The sequence below is a fragment of the Scyliorhinus canicula genome, chromosome 12 (assembly GCF_902713615.1).
Source record: "Scyliorhinus canicula chromosome 12, sScyCan1.1, whole genome shotgun sequence".
Classification (NCBI taxonomy): domain Eukaryota; kingdom Metazoa; phylum Chordata; class Chondrichthyes; order Carcharhiniformes; family Scyliorhinidae; genus Scyliorhinus; species Scyliorhinus canicula.
This window is the reverse complement of record NC_052157.1, coordinates 95,886,631-95,908,383: the sequence shown is the minus strand read 5'-3', so window position 1 is coordinate 95,908,383 and position 21,753 is coordinate 95,886,631. Positions and strand designations below refer to the sequence as shown.

General features: G+C 47.2%; 1 protein-coding gene across 2 annotated transcripts in view; it reads right to left on the bottom strand.

Annotated features, from left to right (window-relative positions):
* Positions 1-455: 455 nt before the first annotated feature.
* The window catches only part of rabac1 (Rab acceptor 1 (prenylated)), a 91,286-nt gene continuing 69,988 nt past the window's right edge, over positions 456-21,753 (bottom strand). For both annotated transcript variants that reach the window (XM_038813548.1, XM_038813549.1), the window contains exons 5-6: positions 1,256-1,357; positions 456-1,027 (exon numbers count right to left, since the gene is read on the bottom strand). In XM_038813548.1, the coding sequence (XP_038669476.1) occupies positions 939-1,027; positions 1,256-1,357 (191 nt within the window). In that variant the 3' untranslated portion in view covers positions 456-938. The remainder of the gene's footprint in view (positions 1,028-1,255; positions 1,358-21,753) is intronic.

Here is a 21,753-nt window from a genome sequence, read left to right as displayed (position 1 = left end):
GATAGAGGGGGTGGGAGTTCGAGAGGGGGAAGGAGGTAGAGAGAGAAAAGGGGGGGGAGGGAGATGGGGTGAGGGAGACAGGGGGTGGGAAGAGAGAGAGAGCAGACGGAGAGTGGGGATAGGCAGAGTGGGAGGGAGACAGAATGGGGTGGGGGAAAGAGAGCAAGCAGGGTAGGGAGGCAGAGAGAGGATGGGGTCAGAGAGGCTCAGTGGGTGAGATATGGGTGGCGAGACAGAGAAAGGGGCAGGTAGACAGGGGAGGGAGGAAGGCAGAGAGAGATGGGGAGAGTGGGAGGGAGGCAGCAAGGGGGAGGTGAAGCTGAGCGAGAGGAAAGATTGAAGATCCAAGGGCAGTAAAGCAGAGAGGCTGCGTGATCAGGAAGTGAGCAATGAGTTTCTGTACAAGGCCACACACCCTGTAAATCTACCATAGAGTGAGAGACTGAGTTGGGGGGTGACGCTGTATCAATCAGTGTTTATATATACAAGCACAGTGTAGAAAGTTACACAAGGAAATAGCCCATGGCCCCACCTAGTGGCTGAAGGTGGCAGTCACACCATTACACCTTTCCAGTGTTTCCATACAAATTTCCCAAATTGTTTACAATGTCAGCTAAAATGTAAGACAGCAAGGTCAAAATAATCAAAATTCATAGAAAGTATGCACCCAGTATAACTGGCCACCTATAGCATAGTGTAAGGACAGAGGATAATGAGTTTGGAGTGACTGCATGATTAATAATGGATTATATTTCTATTGCACGAGGATCCAGACTGAGGCACAGAGCCTGGCTACTCAGAAAATAAACCGATTGGATTTACGATGGTGAGCAAAGCAGGTGAGTTCTCAGGCACGCCCATGGCCCTCTTTGTAAAGTGCTGTGTCCATGACGGGTCTCTGAGGGACAGAAGCCATGCTCCATTCGAACCAGCACCCGTTACACTGACTCCATTTGAAGTTCATCGCCATCTCCAGACTCCAGCTCATGGAAACCAGCATGGCCGCCAATTATCACCAGCGTGGCACCTGGAGGAAGAGGACAGGTAAGGAGTTAGAGTATAACACAAAGAACAGGGTGGCGGGATAAGTGGGGAACAGGTCAGAGGGAACGAGGTGGGGGGCAGGAACGGACGAGTGGACAGTGGCTGGGTCACAGTGGGGTGTGCGGGACACTCCAACGCGGTGATTCCTCAGCGTTCCTGTTGGCACACCCCCCCCCCCCCCCCCCCCCCCCCCCATTCTGTTATTACTCACCCAGCACCCAGAAAACAGCGGAACCTGCACCAGCCAACCAGAAGAAAGGGAAGGAGACGGCTCCGGCAACTCCGTACTGGTGAGCAGGACTCAGCTCCCGACCTGCAAACACACAGATACACCAGACTCAGAGCATATGGTGGACAATCCAGAAATCAACACCGCGCAGGATGGACATACTGGTTTAGGGTTTACAGAGTGAGACACAGGACACTGTGTAATGAGAAGGGAATCATCGCCAAACTGGCTGTATGAGACCCCTTGTGGATGCGCGACCATAATATGATAGAATTTTTTATCAAGATAGAGAGTGAAGTAGTTGATTCGGAGACTAGGGTGCTGAATCTTAATAAAGGGAACTATGAGGATATGAGGTGTGAGTTGGCCTTGATAGATTGGGGAGAGTTACTTAAAGGGATGACAGTGGACAGACAATGGCAAACATTCAAGGAACGCATGGAGGAACTATAGCAACTGTTCATTCCTGTCTGGCACAAAAGCAAAGGGGGTAAGAGGGCCAATCCATGGCTTGCAAACGAAATTAGAAATAGTATCCGATACAAGAAGCATACAGGTAGGCCAAGAAAAATAATAGGTCTGAGGATTGGGAGCAGTTTAGAATTCAGCAAAGAAGGACAAAGGGATTGATTAAGAAGGGGAAAGTGCAGTACGAAAGGAAGCTTGCAGGGAAAATAAAGACTGACACTAAGAGTTTCTATAGATATGTGAAGAGAAAGAGATTGGTAAAGAGAAATGTAGCCCCCCTACAGTCAGAAGCAGGGGAATATATAATAAGGAACAAAGAAATGGCTGAGCAATTGAATACATACTTTGGTTCTGTCTTCACAAATGAGGACACAAATCAGATGCCAGAAATGTTGGAGAATAAAAGGTTTAGTGAGAGGGAAGAACTGAGGGAGATTAAATGAAAAATGAAAATTGCTTATTGTCACGAGTAGGCTTCAATTAAGTTACTGTGAAAAGCCCCTAGTCGCCACATTCCGGCGCCTGTCCGGGGAGGCTGGTACGGGAATCGAACTGTGCTGCTGGCCTGCTTTAAAAGCCAGCGATTTAGCTGAGTGAGCTAAACCAGATCAACATTAGTAGAGAAATGGTACTGTGAAAAGCCCCTAGTCGCCACATTCCGGCGCCTGTCCGGGGAGGCTGGTACGGGAATTGAACCGTGCTGCTGGCCTGCTTGGTCTGCTTTAAAAGCCAGCGATTTAGCTGAGTGAGCTAAGCCAGATTAACATTAGTAGAGAAATGGTACTGGGCAAACTAATTGGATTGAAGGTGGATAAATCCCCAGGGCCTGAGAATCTGCATCCCAGAGTGCTTAAGGAGGTGGCTCTGGAAATAGTGGATGCATTGGTGGTCATCTTCCGGGAATCTATAGACTCTGGAACTGTCCCTGCAGATTGGAGGGAAGCTCACGTCACTCCAATATTCAAAAAGAGAGGTAGAGAGAAAGCAGGGAATTATAGACCAGTAAGCCTAACATCGGTATTGGGGGAAAATGCTTGAATCCATTATCAAGGACTTTATAGCGAACATTTAGAAAGCAGTGACAGGATCAGTCAGAGTCAGCATGGATTTATGAAGGGAAAAGCATGCTTAACAAATCTGTTGAAATTCTTTGAAGAGGTAACCAGTGCAGTAGACAAGGGGAGCCAGTCGATGTGGTATATTTAGACTTTCAGAAGAGATTATTGTGCAACATTAAAGCGTATGGGATTGGGGGAAATGTATTTTAAGTAGATAGAAAACTGGTTGGCAGAGAGGAAACAAAGAGTAGGGATTAATGGGTCCTTTTCAAATTGGCAGGCAGTAACTAGTGGGGTATCACAGGGATTGGTGCTGGGACCCCAGCTATTCACAATACATATTAATGATTTAGATGAGAGAACAAAACATAACATCTCAAAGTTTGCAGATGATACCAAATTAGGTGGGAGGGTGAATTGTGACGAGGATGCAGGGATCCCACAGCAAGATCTGGACAGATTGGGCGAGTGGGCAAATCAATGGCAGATGCAGTATAATTTGGATAAGTGTGAAGTTATTCATTTTGGAAGCAAAAACAGGAAGGCAGATTACTACCCGAATAGTTGTGAATTGGGAGAGGGGAGTGTGCAACGGGACCTGGGTGTCCTTGTGCACCAGCCGCTGAAGGTAAGCATGCAGGTGCAGCAGGCGGTAAAGCAGGCTGATGGTATGTTGGCCTTCATAGAACATACAGTGTAGAAGGAGGCCATTCAGCCCATCGAGTCTGCACCGACCCACTTAAGCCCTCACTTCCACTCTATCCCCGTAACCCAATAACCCCATCTAACCTTTTTGGACACTAAGGGCAATTTATCATGGGCAATCCACCTCACCTGCACGTCTTTGGACTGTGGGAGGAAACCGGAGCACCCAGAGGAAACCCACGCAGACACGGGGAGAATGTGCAGACTCCTCACAGACAGTGACCCAGCGGGCAATCAAATCTGGGACCCTGGCGCTGTGAAGCCACAGTTCTATCCACTTGTGCTACCGTGTTGCAAGAGGTTTTGAGTATAGAAGCAGGGATGTGTTGCTGCAATTGTACAGGGCCTTGGTGACGTCAGACCTGGAGTATTGTGTGTAGTTTTGGTCTCCTTCTCTGAGGAAGGATGTTCTTGCTCTCAAGGGAGTGCAGCGAAGGTTTACCAGACTGATTCCAGGGATGGCGGGACTGTCATATGAGGAGAGATTTCAGTAAGGCATTTGATAAGGTTCCCCATGGTAGGCTCATTTAGAAAGTTAGTGGCCATGGGATACAGGGAAATGTGGCTGCCTGGATACAGAATTGGCTGGCCAAAAGAAGACAGCGAGTGGTAGTGGATGGAAAGTATTGCATCTGGAGATCGATGACCAGTGGTGTCCCACAAGGATCTGTTCTGGGACCTCTGCTCTTTGTGTTTTTTTATAAATAACTTGGATGAGGAAGTGGAAGGGTGGTTTATTAAGTTTGCCAATGACACAAAGGTTGGGGGAGATGTAGATAGTGTTGAGGGTTGTTGTAGGTTACAACAGGACATTGACAGAATGCAGAGCTGGGCTGAGAAGTGGCAGATGGAGTTCAACCTTGATAAATGTGAAGTGATTCATTTTGGAAGGTCGAGTTTGAATGCTGAATACAGGGTTCTTGGAAGTGTGCAGGAACAGAGGGATCTTGGGGTCCACGTATATAGATCTCTCAAAGTTGCCACCCAGGTTGATAGGGTTGTTAAGAAGGCGTATGGTGTGTTGGCTTTCATTAACTGGGAGATTGAGTTTAAGAGCCGCAAGGTTTTGCTGCAGCTTTATAAAACCCTAGTTGGACCACATTTGGAATATTGTGTCCAATTCTGGTTGCCTCATTATAGGAAGGATGTGGATGCTTTGGAGAGACTACAGAGGAGATTTACCAGGATGCTGCATGGATTGGAGGGCATGTCTTATGAAGAAAGGAGGGAGCTAGGGCTTTGCTCACTGGAGCGAAGAAGGCAGAGAGGTGGCTTGATAGAGGTGTACAAGGTGATGAAAGGCATGGATAGCGTGAATGGCCAGAGACTTTTCCCCAGGGTGGAAATGGTTGTCACGAGGGGGACATAATTTTAAGGTGATTGGAGGAAGGTGTGGGGCGATGTCAGAGGTAGGTTCTTTACACAGAGTGTGGTGGGTACGTGGAATGCACTGCCAGAGGAATTGGTGGTGGAGCCAGAGTCATTAGGGACATTTAAGCGACTCTTAGACAGGCATATGGAGAGCAGTAAATTGAAGGGTTGTAGGTTCGGTTGATCTTAGATTTGGATAATTGGTCGACACAACATGGTGGGCTGAAGGGCCTGACTGCTGTACTGTTCTATGTTCTATTCCACTTGTTGCTGCAGACTAACATTTGGAGTCCCTGGTGTAGAAGGAGGCCATTCAGCCTATTGAGTTTGCACCAATCCTTTGATTTGCAGTAAAACCCCATGAAGGCCAACACACCATTTACCTTCTTTACTGCCTGCTGTAAATGTGCGCTTACTTTCAGCGACTGATGCACGAGGACACCAAAATCTCGCTGAGTATCCAATTCTCTTAATTTACACCCATTCAAATAATAATCTGCCTTCCTATTTTTGCTATCAAAGTGGATAACCTCACAGTTACTCACATTAAGCTGCTTCTGCCAAGCATGTGCCAACTCACTCAGCCTTTCCAAATCCTGCTGAAGCATCTTGGCATCCTCCTCACAGCTCACCCTCCCACCTCAACTTTGTGTCATCTGAAAATTTGGATGTGGAGATGCCGGCGTTGGACTGGGGTGAGCACAGCAAGACGTCTTACAACACCAGGTTAATGTCCAACAGGTTTGTTTCAAACACTAGCTTTCAGAGCACTGCTCCTTCCTCAGGTGAATCATTCACCTGAGGAAGGAGCAGTGCTCCGAAAGCTAGTTTTTGAAACAAACCTGTTGGACTTTAACCTGGTGTTGTAAGACTTCTTACTGTGCAAATTTGGAGATAATACATTTAATTCCCTAGTCCAAATCATTAATATAAAATGTAAACAGTTGGGGTCCTAGCATAGATCCCTGTGGTACCCCACTAGTCATTGCCTGCCAATCAGAAAAATACCACTTTTTGTTTCCTGTCTTTCTGTCCCTCTCAAGACACTACCCATAATCCCATGCGCTTTAACTTTACACTATCTGCTATGTGACACCTTGTCGAAAGCCTTCTGAAAGTCTAAATGTACCACATCCACTGGTTCTCCCTGGTCAACTCTACTAGTTACGTCTTCAAAGAATTCTAGTAGATTCGTTAAGCATGGTTTTCCTTTGTCTAATTACACCACTGCTTTCCAAATACTGTGCTATGAAATCCTTGATAGTGGACTTCAGGACATAGTACTTCACCAAGTACAACACATAGAAACATAGAAAATAGGAGCAGGTCTGGTCATTCAGCATTTCTAGCCTGCTCCGCCATTCATTGTGGTCATGGCTGATCATCCAATTCAGTAACCTGATCCCGCCTCCCCCCGCCCCCCCCCCCAATGTCCTCTGACCCCCTTCACCCCAAGTGTGATATCTAACTGCTTCTTGAAAACATACAATGTTTTGACTTCAACTGCTTTCCGTGGTAACAAATTCCACAAGCCGACCACTCTCTGGGTGAAGAGATTTCTCCTTACCTTGTCCTAAACAGTCTACCCTGTATCTTCAGGCTGTGACCCCTGGATCTCTGCTCATCACCATCGGGAACATCCTTCCTGCATCTATCTGGTCTAGTCTTGTCAGAATTTTGTAAAAATAAATTTAGACTACTCAATTCATTTTTTCCAATTAAGGGGCAACGTAGCGTGGCCAATCCACCTAGCCTGCACATCTTTGCATCGTGGGGCAAAACCCACACAAACACAGGGAGAATGCTCAAACTCCACACGAACAGTGATCCAGAGCTGGGTTCGAACCTGAGACCTTGGCACCATGAGGCAGCAGTGCCAACCACTGCGCCACCATGCTGCCCTTCTTGGCAGAATTTTATAGGTGAGATTCCCCCTCATTGTTCTGAACGCCAGCGAATACAGTCCTAACTGACTCTATCTCGCCTCATACATCAGTCCCGCCAACTTGGAATCAAGTCTGGTAAAGCTTCGCTGTACTCCTTCTAGAGCATGAATATCCTTCCTCATAAGGAGACAAAAACTGCACACAATATTCCAGATGTGGCCTCACCAAGGTCCTGTATAATTGACATCCCTGCTCCTGTACTCCAATCCTCTCGTTATGAAGGCCAACATTGCGTTTGCCTTCTTCATCGCCTGCTGAATCTCCAGGTTCCCCTTTATCCATGTTGTCTGTCAGTTTCTCAGAGAACTCGAATATTTCAGTTAAAGACTTCTTTCCTTTCACAAAGCCAATGCTGTTTCCTGATCACACTGCGATTTCCAAAGTATCCTGCTGTAATCTCCTTCATAATGGACTCCAGCAATTTCCCGATCAAAGACGTGAGGCAAGTGGCCTGTAGTTTCCTCCTTCCTTGAATAAAGGTGCTACAGCAGCTATTTACCAATCCACTGGACCCTTCCAGAATCTAAGGAATTTTGGAAGATTTGAACCAAAGCAGCCACCGTCTCGCAGACCCAAGGATGCAGGCGATCTGGTCCTGGGGACTTGTCAGACGTCAGGTCTGATAGTTTCCCCAGTACCATTTCCTTGGCGATGGTGATTGTCTTAAGTTCTTCCCTCACTTTCATCTCTTGTTTTTTGAATATCTTTGGGAAGTTTTCTAAGTCTTTTACAGTGAAGTCAGATAACAATCTACCTGTTCAATTCCTTGTTCAACACCCAGACTCTAGTGGATCAACACTAGTTTCAGCTACGCTTTTCCTATTTAAATACTTGTAGGAACTCTTACTATCTGTTTTCACATTCTGAATTAGATTTTTCTCAGGCCCTTCACTCTCCCTCTAATATCTTTCTAATCTCCGTTGCCGGTTCTTCAAATGTGACCGATCTTCAGACCTAACAGTAATCTTTTCCAATTTGTACAGGATTTTTTTTTCCAATTGGATACTATCCTTAACTTCCTTGTTTAGCCACGAGTGTCAAATCCTGTTCAAATAGCCTTTCTTCCTCACTGGGATAAATCCTTGCTGGGAATTTTTTTAAAAACATCTCCTTCGATGTCTGCCACTGACATATCTACTGTCCTACCTTTTAAACCAGTTTTCCAGTTCATGGGAGCCAGCTCTGTTTTCAAATCCTTACAATCATCTTTATTCAGGTCTGAAACACTAGTCTCAGATCCACACTTCTCACCTTCAAGCTGAACATGACATGTTATAACGTAGAGGCTCCTTTATTATGAGGTTATAACCCTGTCTCATTGCTCATTACCAGGTCTGCAATGGCCTAGAAAGCATCCCCAAATACTCTCTTTAGCAACTCATTTTGCAGCCACCTTTGCCAATCTGATTGCCTACTCTACATGTAGATTAAAGTCACCCATGATTACTGTGGTGCTTTCCATACATGGACCACGTATTTCTTCCTGAATGCTTTGTCAGGCAGTGAAACCAATGTTAGGAGCTGTACAAACTACTCCTACAGATGAGCTCTTACCTTTCCTCTTTCTTAGCGAAGAGGACAGTGTAGAACTTCAAAAGGACATAGAAATGTTGATGGACTGGGCCGAGAGGTGACAGACCAATGTTCCGGCACTTCTGTTCGATGGGGATGAAGTGTGAGGCGATGCATTTTGGCAGGAAGAACATGGTGGGACAATATAAAAGAAGTGATGCAGGACCAGAGGGACCTGGGTTTATACGTGAATAAATCATTGAAGGTGGAAGGATAGGTAGAGAGAGCAGTTAACAAATCACCTGTAACCAATCACTATTTGTTTTTTTTTTACATTTAGAGTATCCAATTATATATTTTTTCCCAATTAAGGGGCAATTTAGCTTGGCCAATCCACCTGACTAGCACATCTTTGGGTTGTGGGGGTGAAACGCACGCAGACACGGGGAGAATGTGCAAATTCCACACGGACAGTGACCCAGGGCCGAGATTCCAACCCGGGTCCTCAGCACCGTAGTCCCAATGCTAACCACTGCACCACCATGTTGCCCTACCAATCACTATTTGTTTATGGACCATTTGTGAATGTACTCTGTTGATTATTCTTTTGTCTACCGTGTACTGTGCTGTGTACATTACCTTGGCCGCAGAAAAATGCTTTTCACTGTACTTCGGTACATGTGACAATAAATATCAATAAATCATAGAATACTCTCAGCTTTATTAATATCGGCAAAGAGTACAAGAGCAAGGGGGTTATGTTGAACTTATACAAGACACTAGCTAAACCTCAGCTGGAACAGTGTGTACAGTTCAGGGCGTCATACTACTGGAAGGATGTGAACCCATTGGAGAGAGTGCAGAAGAGGTTGACAGGAATGGTTCCAGGGGTGAGAAACTTCCGTTACGAGGACAGATTGGAGAGGTTATGAGGATAGATTGGAGAGGTTATGAGGACAGATTGGAGAGGTTATGAGGACAGATTGGAGAGGTTATGAGACAGATTGGAGAAGTTAGGGGGACAGATTGGAGAAGTTAGGGGGACAGATTGGAGAAGTTAGGGGGACAGATTGGAGAGGTTACGAGGACAGATTGGAGAGGTTACGAGGACAGATTGGAGATGTTATGAGTACAGATTGGAGAGGTTATCGGGAGAGATTATGAGGACAGATTAGAGAGATTATGAGGACAGATTGGAGAGATTATGAGGACAGATTGGAGAGGTTATGAGTACAGATTAGAGAGGTTATGAGGACAGATTGGAGAGATTATGAGGACAGATTGGAGAGGTTATGAGGACAGATTGGAGCGGTTATGAGGACAGATTGGAGCGGTTATGAGGACAGATTGGAGAGGTTATGAGTACAGATTGGAGAGGTTATGAGGACAGATTGGAGAGGTTATGAGGATAGATTGGAGAGGTTATCAGGACAGATTGGAGAGGTTATCAGGACAGATTGGAGAGGTTATCAGGACAGATTGGAGAGGTTATCAGGACAGATTGGAGAAGTTATGAGGATAGATTGGAGAGGTTATGAGGACAGATTGGAGAGATTATGGGGACAGATTGGAGAGATTATGGGGACAGATTGGAGAGGTTGGGACTGTTCTCGTAGAGAAGAAGGCGAAGAGGAGATTTGATAGGGATGTTCAAAATCATAAGTGGACTGGACAGAGTAGATGGGGAGAAAGTGCTCCCCCTCGTAAAAGGATCAAGAACAAGGAGGGGTGGAATAAGGGGCTGTTTAGCAAAGGGCTAATTCGCTAGCTTTGAAAGCAGACCAAGCAGCACGGTTCGATTCCCGTAACAGCCTCCCCGAACAGGCGCCGGAATGTGGCGACAAAATTTGAGGATTGTGGATCCTGCCCAAGGGGGTGGAGGGCCCGAGGCCGACTGAGTATTTTGACGAGATGTTGGTGGAGGTGGTTGGTGGGGGAGGGAGAAGAACCCTCTTGGTATGAACTGGACCGGGCTCATCGGTTATTGAGGCCTAAATCAAAGGCTAATGAGTCGCCAAGAGCGGTGATTATTTGTTTCCACAGTACCACACTTGTGGGAGAGACGGGGACACAGGATAAAGCTAAGAGATGTGAATTAAAACAGAGAATGCTGGCTAAAGTCCACAGGTCTGGTAGTGTCTGTGGAGAGAGAAGTGGGATTAATGTTTTGGTCTAAATGATTCCTCTACAGAAGAGAGATTCCCTTTTGCAGACGGAGAGACCTCAACACCCCCAACCCACGCACACATCCAATTAGAGTACTGTGCAGCTCTGGCAGTCTCACACACACAAAATAGGAGAGAAAGAAACCGTTTGGACCCTCAAACCTACTGCGCCTGCATTCAATTAGATGACAGGTAATATGTTTTGCCCCCACACCACCCCAGCTCCTAATGACCTCCAATTCCCTTGTCCAACGAGACTCTGTCCACCTCCTTCAAAAATCTCAAAAACCACACATCTCGTCGACTCAACAATGCGGATCATAACCGGAACTCTCTCCTCAACACCCCCCCCCCCCCCCCCCCCCCCCCCCTCCGGCACGGCTCCCTGTCCCCATGAGCATCACCCACTGACTAACAAAATCTCACAGGTTGATCCTCTCACAGTCATGCTGACCCCTCGCTTACCTGCTCTATCCAACTTCCAGGTCGAGCGCTCAGCATAGTCTCCGGGTGGGGATAGGGCAGGGGGAGGTCTCCAGGTCCAACAAGAAGGAAATGCCGGAATAGCAGACACCCTGCACCGCTGAGGCCTCAGTACAACACCCCTCCCCCACCCACATACGGAGCAATGCAAACAAAATGTCACCTTACCGAGGAACGTTGTTCCTTCTTCACAGATTTAAGCGTTGCCGTTAATCACCACAAACTCAGCGAATGAGGTGGCTACTGCTTGGCCTCCAGCATTTGCTAATTAAATAAACTCAGAAAGAGATTGCACAGCCAACGGATATCGGGAAAGAGCCACTTTAGCAGCTCAGAACTGGCGGGCCAGCCAGAGGTGTAACATCTACAGAGGCCCAGAGGTGTGATCGCCTCGGGTCTGCAGGAACCCTGGGTGGATAAAACTACTGCACGGCCACTGAATGACAGGAATAAATTCTACCCTTGCCTCCTGAAGGGCATTCTCTCTTTCAAACCCTCCTGTGGTCTTCCCCAGTCAGTAAGAAGTCTTACAACACCAGGTTAAAGTCCAACAGGTTTGTTTCAAACACGAGCTTTCGGAGCACGGCTCCTTCTTCAGGTGAATCTCCACATCATGGTTCCCCAGTCAGAACTACCATTCCATCTCCTTCTCCCTCTTCCCTATATTTTCCAACGATTTTGTTTCCTTCACTATTTTTAAGCCGTGTTAACGATATTGCTTCCGCGTCATATCCCCACATTGCATTTGTGCACCAGCTTTATTCACCAAATTTTTTACTGACATACATGCTTTCCAAGCCTGTGGATTTTCACAGCAACTTCATTGCAGTGTTAATATAAGCCTACTTGTGATAATAATAAAGATTATTATTATTATACTTTGCATTCCTCTCAGTTTTTCTTAGACTGCTTCTATCTAATATAGAACTAAATCCATAGGCTTCCTATAGTGCAGAATGCTATTCGGCCCACTGAGTTTGCACTGACCCTCCAAAAGAGCACTTTACATAGGCCCACTCCCCTGCCCTATCCCCGTGACCCCATTGCTCTATCCCCATGACACGGTAGCATTGTGGATAGCACAATTGATTTACAGCTCCAGGGTTTCAGGTTCGATTCCGGCTTGGGCCACTGTCTGTGTGGAGTCTGCACATCCTCCCAGTGTGTGCGTGGGTTTCCTCCGGGTGCTCCGGTTTCCTCCCACAGTCCAAAGATGTGCAGGTTAGGTGGATTGGCCATGATAAATTGCCCTTAGTGTCCAAAATTGCCCTTAGTGTTGGGTGGGGTTACTGAGTTATGGGGATAGGGTGGAGGTGTTGATCTTGGGTAGGGGGTAGGGTGCTCTTTCCAAGAGCCGGTGCAGACTCGATGGGCCGAATGGCCTCCTTCTGCACTGTAAATTCTATGTAAATCATGGCCAAACCACCTAACCTGCACATCTTTAGACTGTGGGAGGAAACCGGAGCACCCAGAGGAAACCCACGCAGACACAGGAAGAATGTGCCAACTCCAATCAGTCACCCAGGCTAGAATTGAACCCGAGTCCCTGGCGCGGCGACGCACTATGCCACCATGCCGCTTCAAGAGTACCCCTCATCAGACCATCATCCCAAGAGTCAGTCTAGCGAATCTTCTCTGACCAGCTGCCCAACGGAATCAGATCCCTCTTCAAGTTTTGACCAGGACTGTATGCAGTACTCCAGCTGAGGTCTCGCCAATTCCCCCGTACAGTTGGAGCAAGACTCCATCCCTCTTACAATGGTGGCCATCATTCCATCACTTGTTGTACCTGTGTACAACAGTTTCTGTGTTTCATGCACAAGGACAACCAGGCCCCTCTGTGCCCCATTGTTTTGTAGTCACTCTCTGTTTACATGATATTCTGTTTTCCTCTACTTCCTGCCAAAGTGGAGAACCTCACATTTTCCCCACATTGTTGCCCACCTGCCAGATTTTTACCCACTAACTTGCCCTCATCTCCAGCCCTGTGCAGACCCCTGTACCCTCCTCACATCTGACCATTCCACCCACCTGCCCAACCTCAGTAGATTTGGCTGCAATGCAGTCAGCTTCTTCATCCAAATCATTCATACAGATCGTAAATAGTTGACCAGAAGACATCGGAGCAGAAGCAAGCCATTCGGCCCATCAAGTCTGCTCCGCCATTTAAAGATGTCATGACCGACCTGATTTGATAATCCGCAACTTCACTTTCCCGCCTTATCCCCATAACCCCCGATTCCCTCAATGATTAAAATCTGTCTCAGCCTTGAGCATACTTAACGATCCTGCCTCTGCAGTTCTCTGAAGTAAAGAATTCCACAGATTCATTACCCTCCGAGAGAAGAAATTCCTCCTCATCTTTATAAAATGGGCGACCCCAGGACATCCGGTGGTGGCCATGGAATGAAAGGTCCCACATTTGGCAGCTCCTGCTCTTGGTGCTCTTTTTGTGGCTTTTAAGCTGGATTTCCATCGGAATTTTTCGAAATAAAGTTGTGAATGTGAGAGGAAAACGAGGTGACCCCTAGTTTATGGAGCTGCGCCCGAGGAAGAAAAGGAAAAGGAGAAATCAAAGGTTGGCTGGACGCGAGGACCAGAATTTGAAGGAGGCAATGGCGGGGAAGCAGGGTTCGACTGTGCCAGCTCAATGGTCGATGGACCAGTTGGTGGACTTCTTGACCGAGAAGTTCATTCAACATTGCAAGGAATGTGCGGCGGACCTGCCCCGGGCGGTGGACTCAATTAGGGCGGGGTTGGCCGTGTGGAGGAGAGATTGACGACCTAGGGACAGGCGATCCAGAAGTTGGAGGAGCTGGCGGTGGAACAAGAGGAGCAGTCCACTGCGATGGCATTGGAGATCGGGATGCTCCCATGTGCACAATGTTTATTCCAGGATAGACTTTTTCGTACTTGAAGAACCGCTATTCGCGAGGGTGGAGAACACTGAGTATTCAGCAATCGTGGTGTCGGACCACGCTCCACACTGGATTGACCTACAGGTAAGCACAGGAAAGACCCAGCTTCCGCAGTGAAGGTTAGATGTAGGGCTGCTCGCGGAGGATGAGGTTTGTGAGCGGGTGAGGGAGGCCATTCGAGGGTACATAAAGAGCAACGACACAGGAGAGAGCATAGCATGGGTGGTTTGGGAAGCACTGAAGGCAATTATCAGAGGGGAATTTATTTTGATTCGGGCCCACAGGGAGAAGACTGAACGGGCAGAGTTAGACAGGCTGGTAGGTGAAATCTTCCAGGTGGACAGGAGAAATGCGGAGTCTCCGGATGAGGAGTTCCGAAAGGAGCGTCAGAGACTCCAAATGGAATTTGGGCTCCTGTCCACAGGTAAGGCAGAGGGCAGTTGAGGAGGGTGAAAGGGGCAATATACGAATATGGGGAGAAAGCTAGTAGGATGTTAGCACATCAACTGAGGAAGCAGGAGGCGGCGAGAGAAATTGGGAAAGTTAAAGGATATGAGGGGGAAGGTAGTGGTTGACCCAGGGGCGATAAATGATGTGTTTCGCAAATTCTATAGCTGACTCTATGAAAATGAAAAATGAAAATCGCTTATTGTCACGAGTAGGCTTCAATGAAGTTACTGTGAAAAGCCCCAAGTTGCCACATTCCGGCGCCTGTCCGGGGAGGCTGGTACGGGAATGGGAACCTCCAGCCGAGAGAAGGGTATGAAGCAATTTTGGAGAGGCTAGAGTTTCCGAAGATAGATGAGGAGCTGGTGGAATGCCTGGGGGGCCCAATTGGGCTCGGGGAGGTGAGAGACGGGTTGGAGGTGATGCAATCGGGTAAGGCAGGGGACCTGACAGATACCCAGTGGCGTTTTATAAAATGTTTTCTGGGTTAATGGGGCCGCTCCTGGTTAAGGCCTTTAACATGGAACAGTACAGCACAGAACAGTCCCTTCGGCCTCGATGTTGTGCCGAGCATTGTCCGAAACCAAGATCAAGCGAGCCCACTCCCTGTCATTCTGGTGTGCTCCATGTGCTTATCCAATAACCGCTTGAAAGTTCCTAAAGTGTCCGACTCCACTATCACAGTAGGCCGTCCATTCCACACCCTAACCACTCTCTGAGTAAAGAACCTACCTTGGATATCCCTCCTATATCTCCCACCCTGAATCTTACAGTTATGCTCCCTTGTAACAGCTACATCCACCCGAGGAAATAGTCTCTGAACGTCCACTCTATCTATCCCCCTCATCATCTTCTAAACCTCTATTAAGTCGCTTCTCATCCTCCTCCGCTCCAAAGAGAAAAGCCCCAGCTCCCTCAACCTTTCCTCATAAGATCTTTCCTGCAAACCAGGCAGCATCCTGGTAAATCTCCTTTGCACCCTTTCCAATGCTTCCACATCCTTCCTACAATGAGGTTACCAGAACTGCACACAATACTCCAAATGTGGTCTCACCAGGGTCATATATAGTTGCAGCATAACCCCGCAGCTCTTAAGCCCCCTGTTAATAAACGCTAACACACTATAAGCCTTCCACGCGTCTCTATCCACTTGAGTGGCAACCTTCAGAGATCTGTGGATATGAACCCCAAGATCTCTCTGTTCCTCCACATTCCTCAGAACCCTGCCGTTGACCCTGTAATCCGCATTCAAAGTTTTCCTACCAAAATGAATCACCCCGCAGTTATCAGGGTGAAACTCCCATCTGCCATTTTTTCGGCCCAGCTCTGCATCCTATCAATGTCTCTTTGCAGCCTACAACAGCCCTCCACCTCATCCACTACTCCACCGATCTTGGTGTCATCAGCAAATTTACTGACCCTTCAGCCCCCTCCTCCAAGTCATTGATAAAAATCACAAATAGCAGAGGACCCAGCACTGATCCTTCTGGTACACCGCTGGTAACTGGTCTCCAGTCTGAAAATTTTACATCCACCACCACCCACTGTCTTCTATGTGATAGCCAGTTACTTATCCAATTGGCCAAATTTCCCTCTAACCCACACCTCCTTACTTTCTTCATAAGCCGACCATGGGGAACCTTATCAAACACCTTACTAAAATCCATGTATACGACATCAACTGCTCTACCGTCATCTACACATTTAGTTACCTCCTCAAAGAATTCAATCAAATTTGTGAGGCAAGGCTTACCCTTCACGAATCCGTGTTGACTATCCCGGATGAAGCTGCATCTTTCCAAATGGTCATTAATCCTAGCCTTCAGGACCTTTTCCATTAACTTACCGACCACCGAAGTAAGACTAACCGGCCTATAATTACCAGGGTCATTCCTATTCCCTTTCTTGAACAGAGGAACAACATTCGCCACTCTCCAATCCTGGCACGATCCCTGTGGACAGTGAGGACCCAAAGATCAAAGCCAAAGGCTCTGCAATCTCATCCCTTGCCTCCCAAAGAATCCTTGGATATATCCCATCTGGCCCAGGGGACTTGTCGACTCTAAGATTTTTCAAAATTGCCGAGACATCCTTCCTCAGAACATCTACCACCTCCAGCCTACCCGTCTGTATCACTCATCCTCAAAAACATGGCCCCTCTTCTTGGTGAACACTGAAGAAAAGTATTACAGAACATAGAACATAGAACACTACAGCGCAGTACAGGCCCTTCGGCCCTCGATGTTGCGCCGACCTGTGAAACCATCTGAAGCCTATCTGACCTACACTATTCCATTTTCATCCATATGTCTATCCAGTGACCACTTAAATGCCCTTAAAGTTGGCGAGTCTACTACTGTTGCAGGCAGGGCGTTCCACACCCCAACTACTCTCTGAGTAAAGAAACAGCCTCTGATATCTGTCCTATATCTATCACACCTCAATTTAAAGCTATGTCCCCTCGTGTTGGTCATCACCATCCGAGGAAAAAGACTCTCACTGTCCACCCTATCTAACCCTCTGACTATCTTATATGTCTCTATTAAGTCACCTCTCAGCCTTCTCCTCTCTAACGAAAACAACCTCAATTCCCTGAGCCTTTCCTCGTAAGACCTTCCCTCCATACCAGGCAACATCCCAGTAAATCTCCTCTGAACCCTTTCCAAAGCTTCCACATCCTTCCTATAATGTGGTGACCAGAACTGCACGCAGTACTCCAGGTGCGGCCGCACCAGAGTTATGTACAGCTGCAGCATGACCTTGTGGTTCCGAAACTCAATCCCCCTGCTTATAAAGGCTAGCACACCATATGCCTTCTTAACAGCCCTATTAACCTGGGTGGCAACTTTCAGGGATTTATGTACCTAGATGCCGAGATCTCTCTGTTCATCTACACTACCAAGAATCTTGCCATTAGCCCAGTACTCTGCATTCCTGTTACTCCTTCCAAAGTGAACCACCTCACACTTTTCCGCATTAAACTCCATCTGCCACCTCTCAGCCCAGCTCTGCAGCTTATCTATGTCCCTCTGTATCCTATAACATCCTTCAGCACTATCCACAACTCCACCGACCTTCGTGTCATCTGCAAATTTACTAACCCATCCTTCTACACCCTCTTCCAGGTCATTTATAAAAATGACAAACAGCAGTGGCCCCAAAACAGATCCTTGCGGTACACCACTAGTAACTGAACTCCAGGATGAGCATTTGCCATCAACCACCACCCTCTGTCTTCTTTCAGCTAACCAATTACTGATCCAAACCGCTAAATCACCTTCAATTCCATACTTCCGTGGGGAACCTTATCAAACGCCTTACTGAAATCCATATACACCACATTAACAGCTTTACCCTGATCCACCTGTTTGGTCACCTTCTCAAAAAACTCAATAAGGTCCTGCACACACTGCACAAAAACTGACCCATCTATAGTACTCGAACTATAGTATTTCCAGTCAATATTTGGAAAGTTAAAGTCCCCCATAACAACTACCCTGTTACTCTCGCTCCTGTCGAGAATCATCTTTGCAATCCTTTCCTCTACATCTCTGGAACTATTCGGAGGTCTATAGACACCTACCCTTCACAAAACCGTGTTGACTATCGCTAATCAACTTGTTCTTTTCAAGATGATTATAAACCCTATCTCTTATAACCTTTTTCAACATTTTACCCACAACCGAAGTAAGGCTCACAGGTCTATAATTACCAGGGTTGTCTCTACTCCCCTTCTTGAACAAGGGGACAACATTTGCTATCCTCCAGTCTTCCGGCACTATTCCTGTCGACAAAGACGACATAAAGATCAAGGACAAAGGCTCTGCAATCTCCTCCCTGGCTTCCCAGAGAATCCTAGGATAAATCCCATCTGGCCCAGGGGACTTATCTATTTTAACATTTTCCAAAACTGCTAACACCTCCTCCTTTTGAACCTCAATTCCATCTAGCCTGGTCAACTGAACCCGAGTGTTCTCCTCGACAACATTCTCTTTATCCAGTGTAAACACTGACGAAAAATATCCATTTAACGCTTCCCCTATCTCCTCTGATTCCACACACAACTTTCCACTACTATCCTTGATTGGGCCTAATCTTACTCGAGTCATTCTTTTGTTCCTGATATACCTATAGAAAGCCTTAGGGTTTTCCTTGATCCTATCCGCCAACGACTTTTCGTGTCCTCTCCTCGCTCTTCTTAACTCTCCCTTTAGGTCCTTCCTGGCTAATTTGTAACTCTCAAGCGCCCAAACTGAGCCTTCATGTCTCATCCTAACATAAGCCTTCTTCTTCCTCTTGACAAGTGCTTCAACTTCCTTAGTAAACCACGGTTCCCTTGCTCGACAACTTCCTCCCTGCCTGACAGGTACATACTTATCAAGGACACGCAGTAGCTGTTCCTTGAAAAAGCTCCACATTTCAATTGTACCCATCCCCTGCAGTTTCCTTCCCCATCCGAAACATCCTAAATCTTGCCGAATAGCATCATAATTGCCTTTCCCCCAGCTATAATTCTTGCCTTGCGGTATATACCTATTCCTGCCCATTGCTAAAGTAAACATAACCGAGTTGTGATCACTATCACCAAAGGGCTCACCTACATCTAAATCTAACACCTGGCCGGGTTCATTACCCAGTACCAAATCCAATGTGGCCTCGCCCCTTGTTGTCTACATACTGTGTCAGAAAACCCTCCTGCACACACTGCACAAAAACTGACCCATCTATAGTACTCGAACTATAGTATTTCCAGTCAATATTTGGAAAGTTAAAGTCCCCCATAACAACTACCCTGTTACTCTCGCTCCTGTCGAGAATCATCTTTGCAATCCTTTCCTCTACATCTCTGGAACTATTCGGAGGTCTATAGACAACTCCCAACAGGGTGACCTCTCCTCTACTGTTCCTAACCTCGGCCCATACGACCTCAGTAGACGAGTCCTCAAGCGTCCTTTCCACCGCCGTAATACTTTCCTTGATTAACAATGCCACACCCCCCCCTCTTTTACCATCTTCTCTGTTCTTACAGAAACATCTAAATCCTGGAACCTGCGACAACCATTCCTGTCCCTGCTCTACCCATGTCGCCGAAATCGCCACAATATCGAGATCCCAGGTACCAACCCATGCTGCAAGCTCACCCACCTTATTCCGGAATGCCTCTCCTATTTCTTCTGACTCCATGCATAAGTTCCCACTACTGTCCTTGACCGGCCCTAACCTCACCCTGTCATTCTTTTATTTCTCACATAAGAGTAAAAAGCCTTGGGGTTTTCCTTGATCCGACCCGCCAAGGACTTCTCGTGCCCCCTCCTAGCTCTCCTAAGCCCTTTTTATTGGCTCATTCCTTGCTACCTTGTAACCCTCAAGTGACCCAACTGAACCTTGTTTTCTCATCCTTACATACTCTTCCTTTTTCCTCTTGACAAGACATTCAACCTCTTTTGTGAACCATGGTTCCCTCACACGGCCATTTCCTCCCTGCCTGGCAGGGACATACCTATCAAGGACATGCAGTAGTTGTTCCTTGAACAAGCTCCACTTTTCATTTGTGCCTTTCCCTGACAGTTTCTGTTCCCATCTTATGCTCCCTAATTCTTGCCTAATCACATCATAATTACCCTTCCCCCTGTTATAAACTTTGCCCTGCCGTATGGACCTATCCCTCTCCATTGCAATAGTGAAAGACACCGAATTGTGGTCACTGTCTCCAAAGTGCTCTCCCACAAACAAATCTAATACTTGGCCCGGTTCATTACCCAGTACCAAATCCAATGTGGCCCCCTCCTCTGGTCGGTCTATCCACATATTGTGTCAGGAAACCCTCCTGCACACACTGTACAAAAACTGCCCCATCCGAACTGTTCAACCTATAGAGGTTCCAATCAATATTTGGAAAGTTAAATTCACCCATGACAACTACCCTGAGACCTCCACACCTATCCATAATCTGTTTTGCAATTTCTTCCTCCACATCTCTATTACTATCTGGGGGCCTATAGAAAATTCCTAACAACGTGACCGCTCCTTTCCTATTTCTAAATTCGGCCCATATTATCTCAGACGGCAGATCCCCTTCGAACTGTCTTTCTGCAGCCGTTAAACTATCCTTGATTAACAATGCTACTCCACCTCTTTTACCACCTTCCCTACTCTTACTGAAACATCTATACTCCTAACAACCATTCCTGTCCCTGTTCTAACCATGTCTCCGTAATGGCCACAACATCGTAATCCCAAGTACCAATCCACGCTCCAAGTTCACCTACCTTATTCCGGATACTCCTTGCATTGAAGTAGACACGCTTCAACCCACCTTTCTGTCTGCCGGTACACTCCTGTGACCTCCTCCTCAGCACCTCACTACTCTCAACACTGGCTTCTGGACTACAGCTCGTTTTCCCATCCCCCTGACAAATTAGTTTAAACCCCCCCCTCAAAGAGCCGTAGCAAATTTCCCACCCAGGATATTGGTGCTCCTCGGGTTCAGGTGCAAACCGTCCTGTCTACAAAGGTCCCACCTTCCCCAGAATGTGCTCCAATTATCCACGTAACAAACTCTCCCTCCTACAGCATCCCTGCAGCCACGTGTTTATCTGCACTCTCTCCCTGTTCCTCAACTCGCTAGCACGTGGCACCGGCAGCAAACCACAGATGGTTTCTCTTGGTTCTCAGCTTCCACCCTAGCTCCCTAAATTCCTGTTTTAAATCCCCATCCCTTCTCTGACCTATGCCGTTGGTACCGATGTGTACCACGACTTGTGACTGTTCCCTCTCCTCCTAAAGGATTCTGAAAACACGGTCCGAGACGTCACGGACCCTGGCACCCAGGAGGCAACATACCATCCATGAGTCTCTTTCGTTGCCACAGAACCGTTTATCTGTCCCTCTAACTATCAAGTCCCCAATAACTATTGCTCTCCTGCTCTCCCTCCTTCCCTTCTGAGCCACAGGGATGGACTCAGTGCTGGAGATCCATTCACCGTGGCTTACCTCGGTAGGTCGGCCCCCTCAACAGTATCCAAAACGGTATACTTGTTACTGAGGGGAACGACCACAGAGGATCCCTGCACTGACTGCTTCCTCCCAGCCCCTCTCACCGTCACCCATCTATCTTGATTCTTCCGAGTAACTACATCCCTGAAACTACTATCTATGACCACCTCTGCCTCCCGAATGATCCGAAGTTCTTCCAGCTCCAGCTCCAGTTCCCTAAAGCTGTTTCTGAGGAGCTGGAGATGGGTGCACTTCCCACAGGTGAAATCAGCAGGGACACTGACGGCGTCCCTCACCTCAAACATTCTGCAGGAGGAACATTGCACTGCCTTCCCTGTCAAGCCCTCTAGATAAAAAAAAGAAAGAAAGAGCTTACCTGTTATTCACTCTACCCCTGAGGTTAAAGGAGGT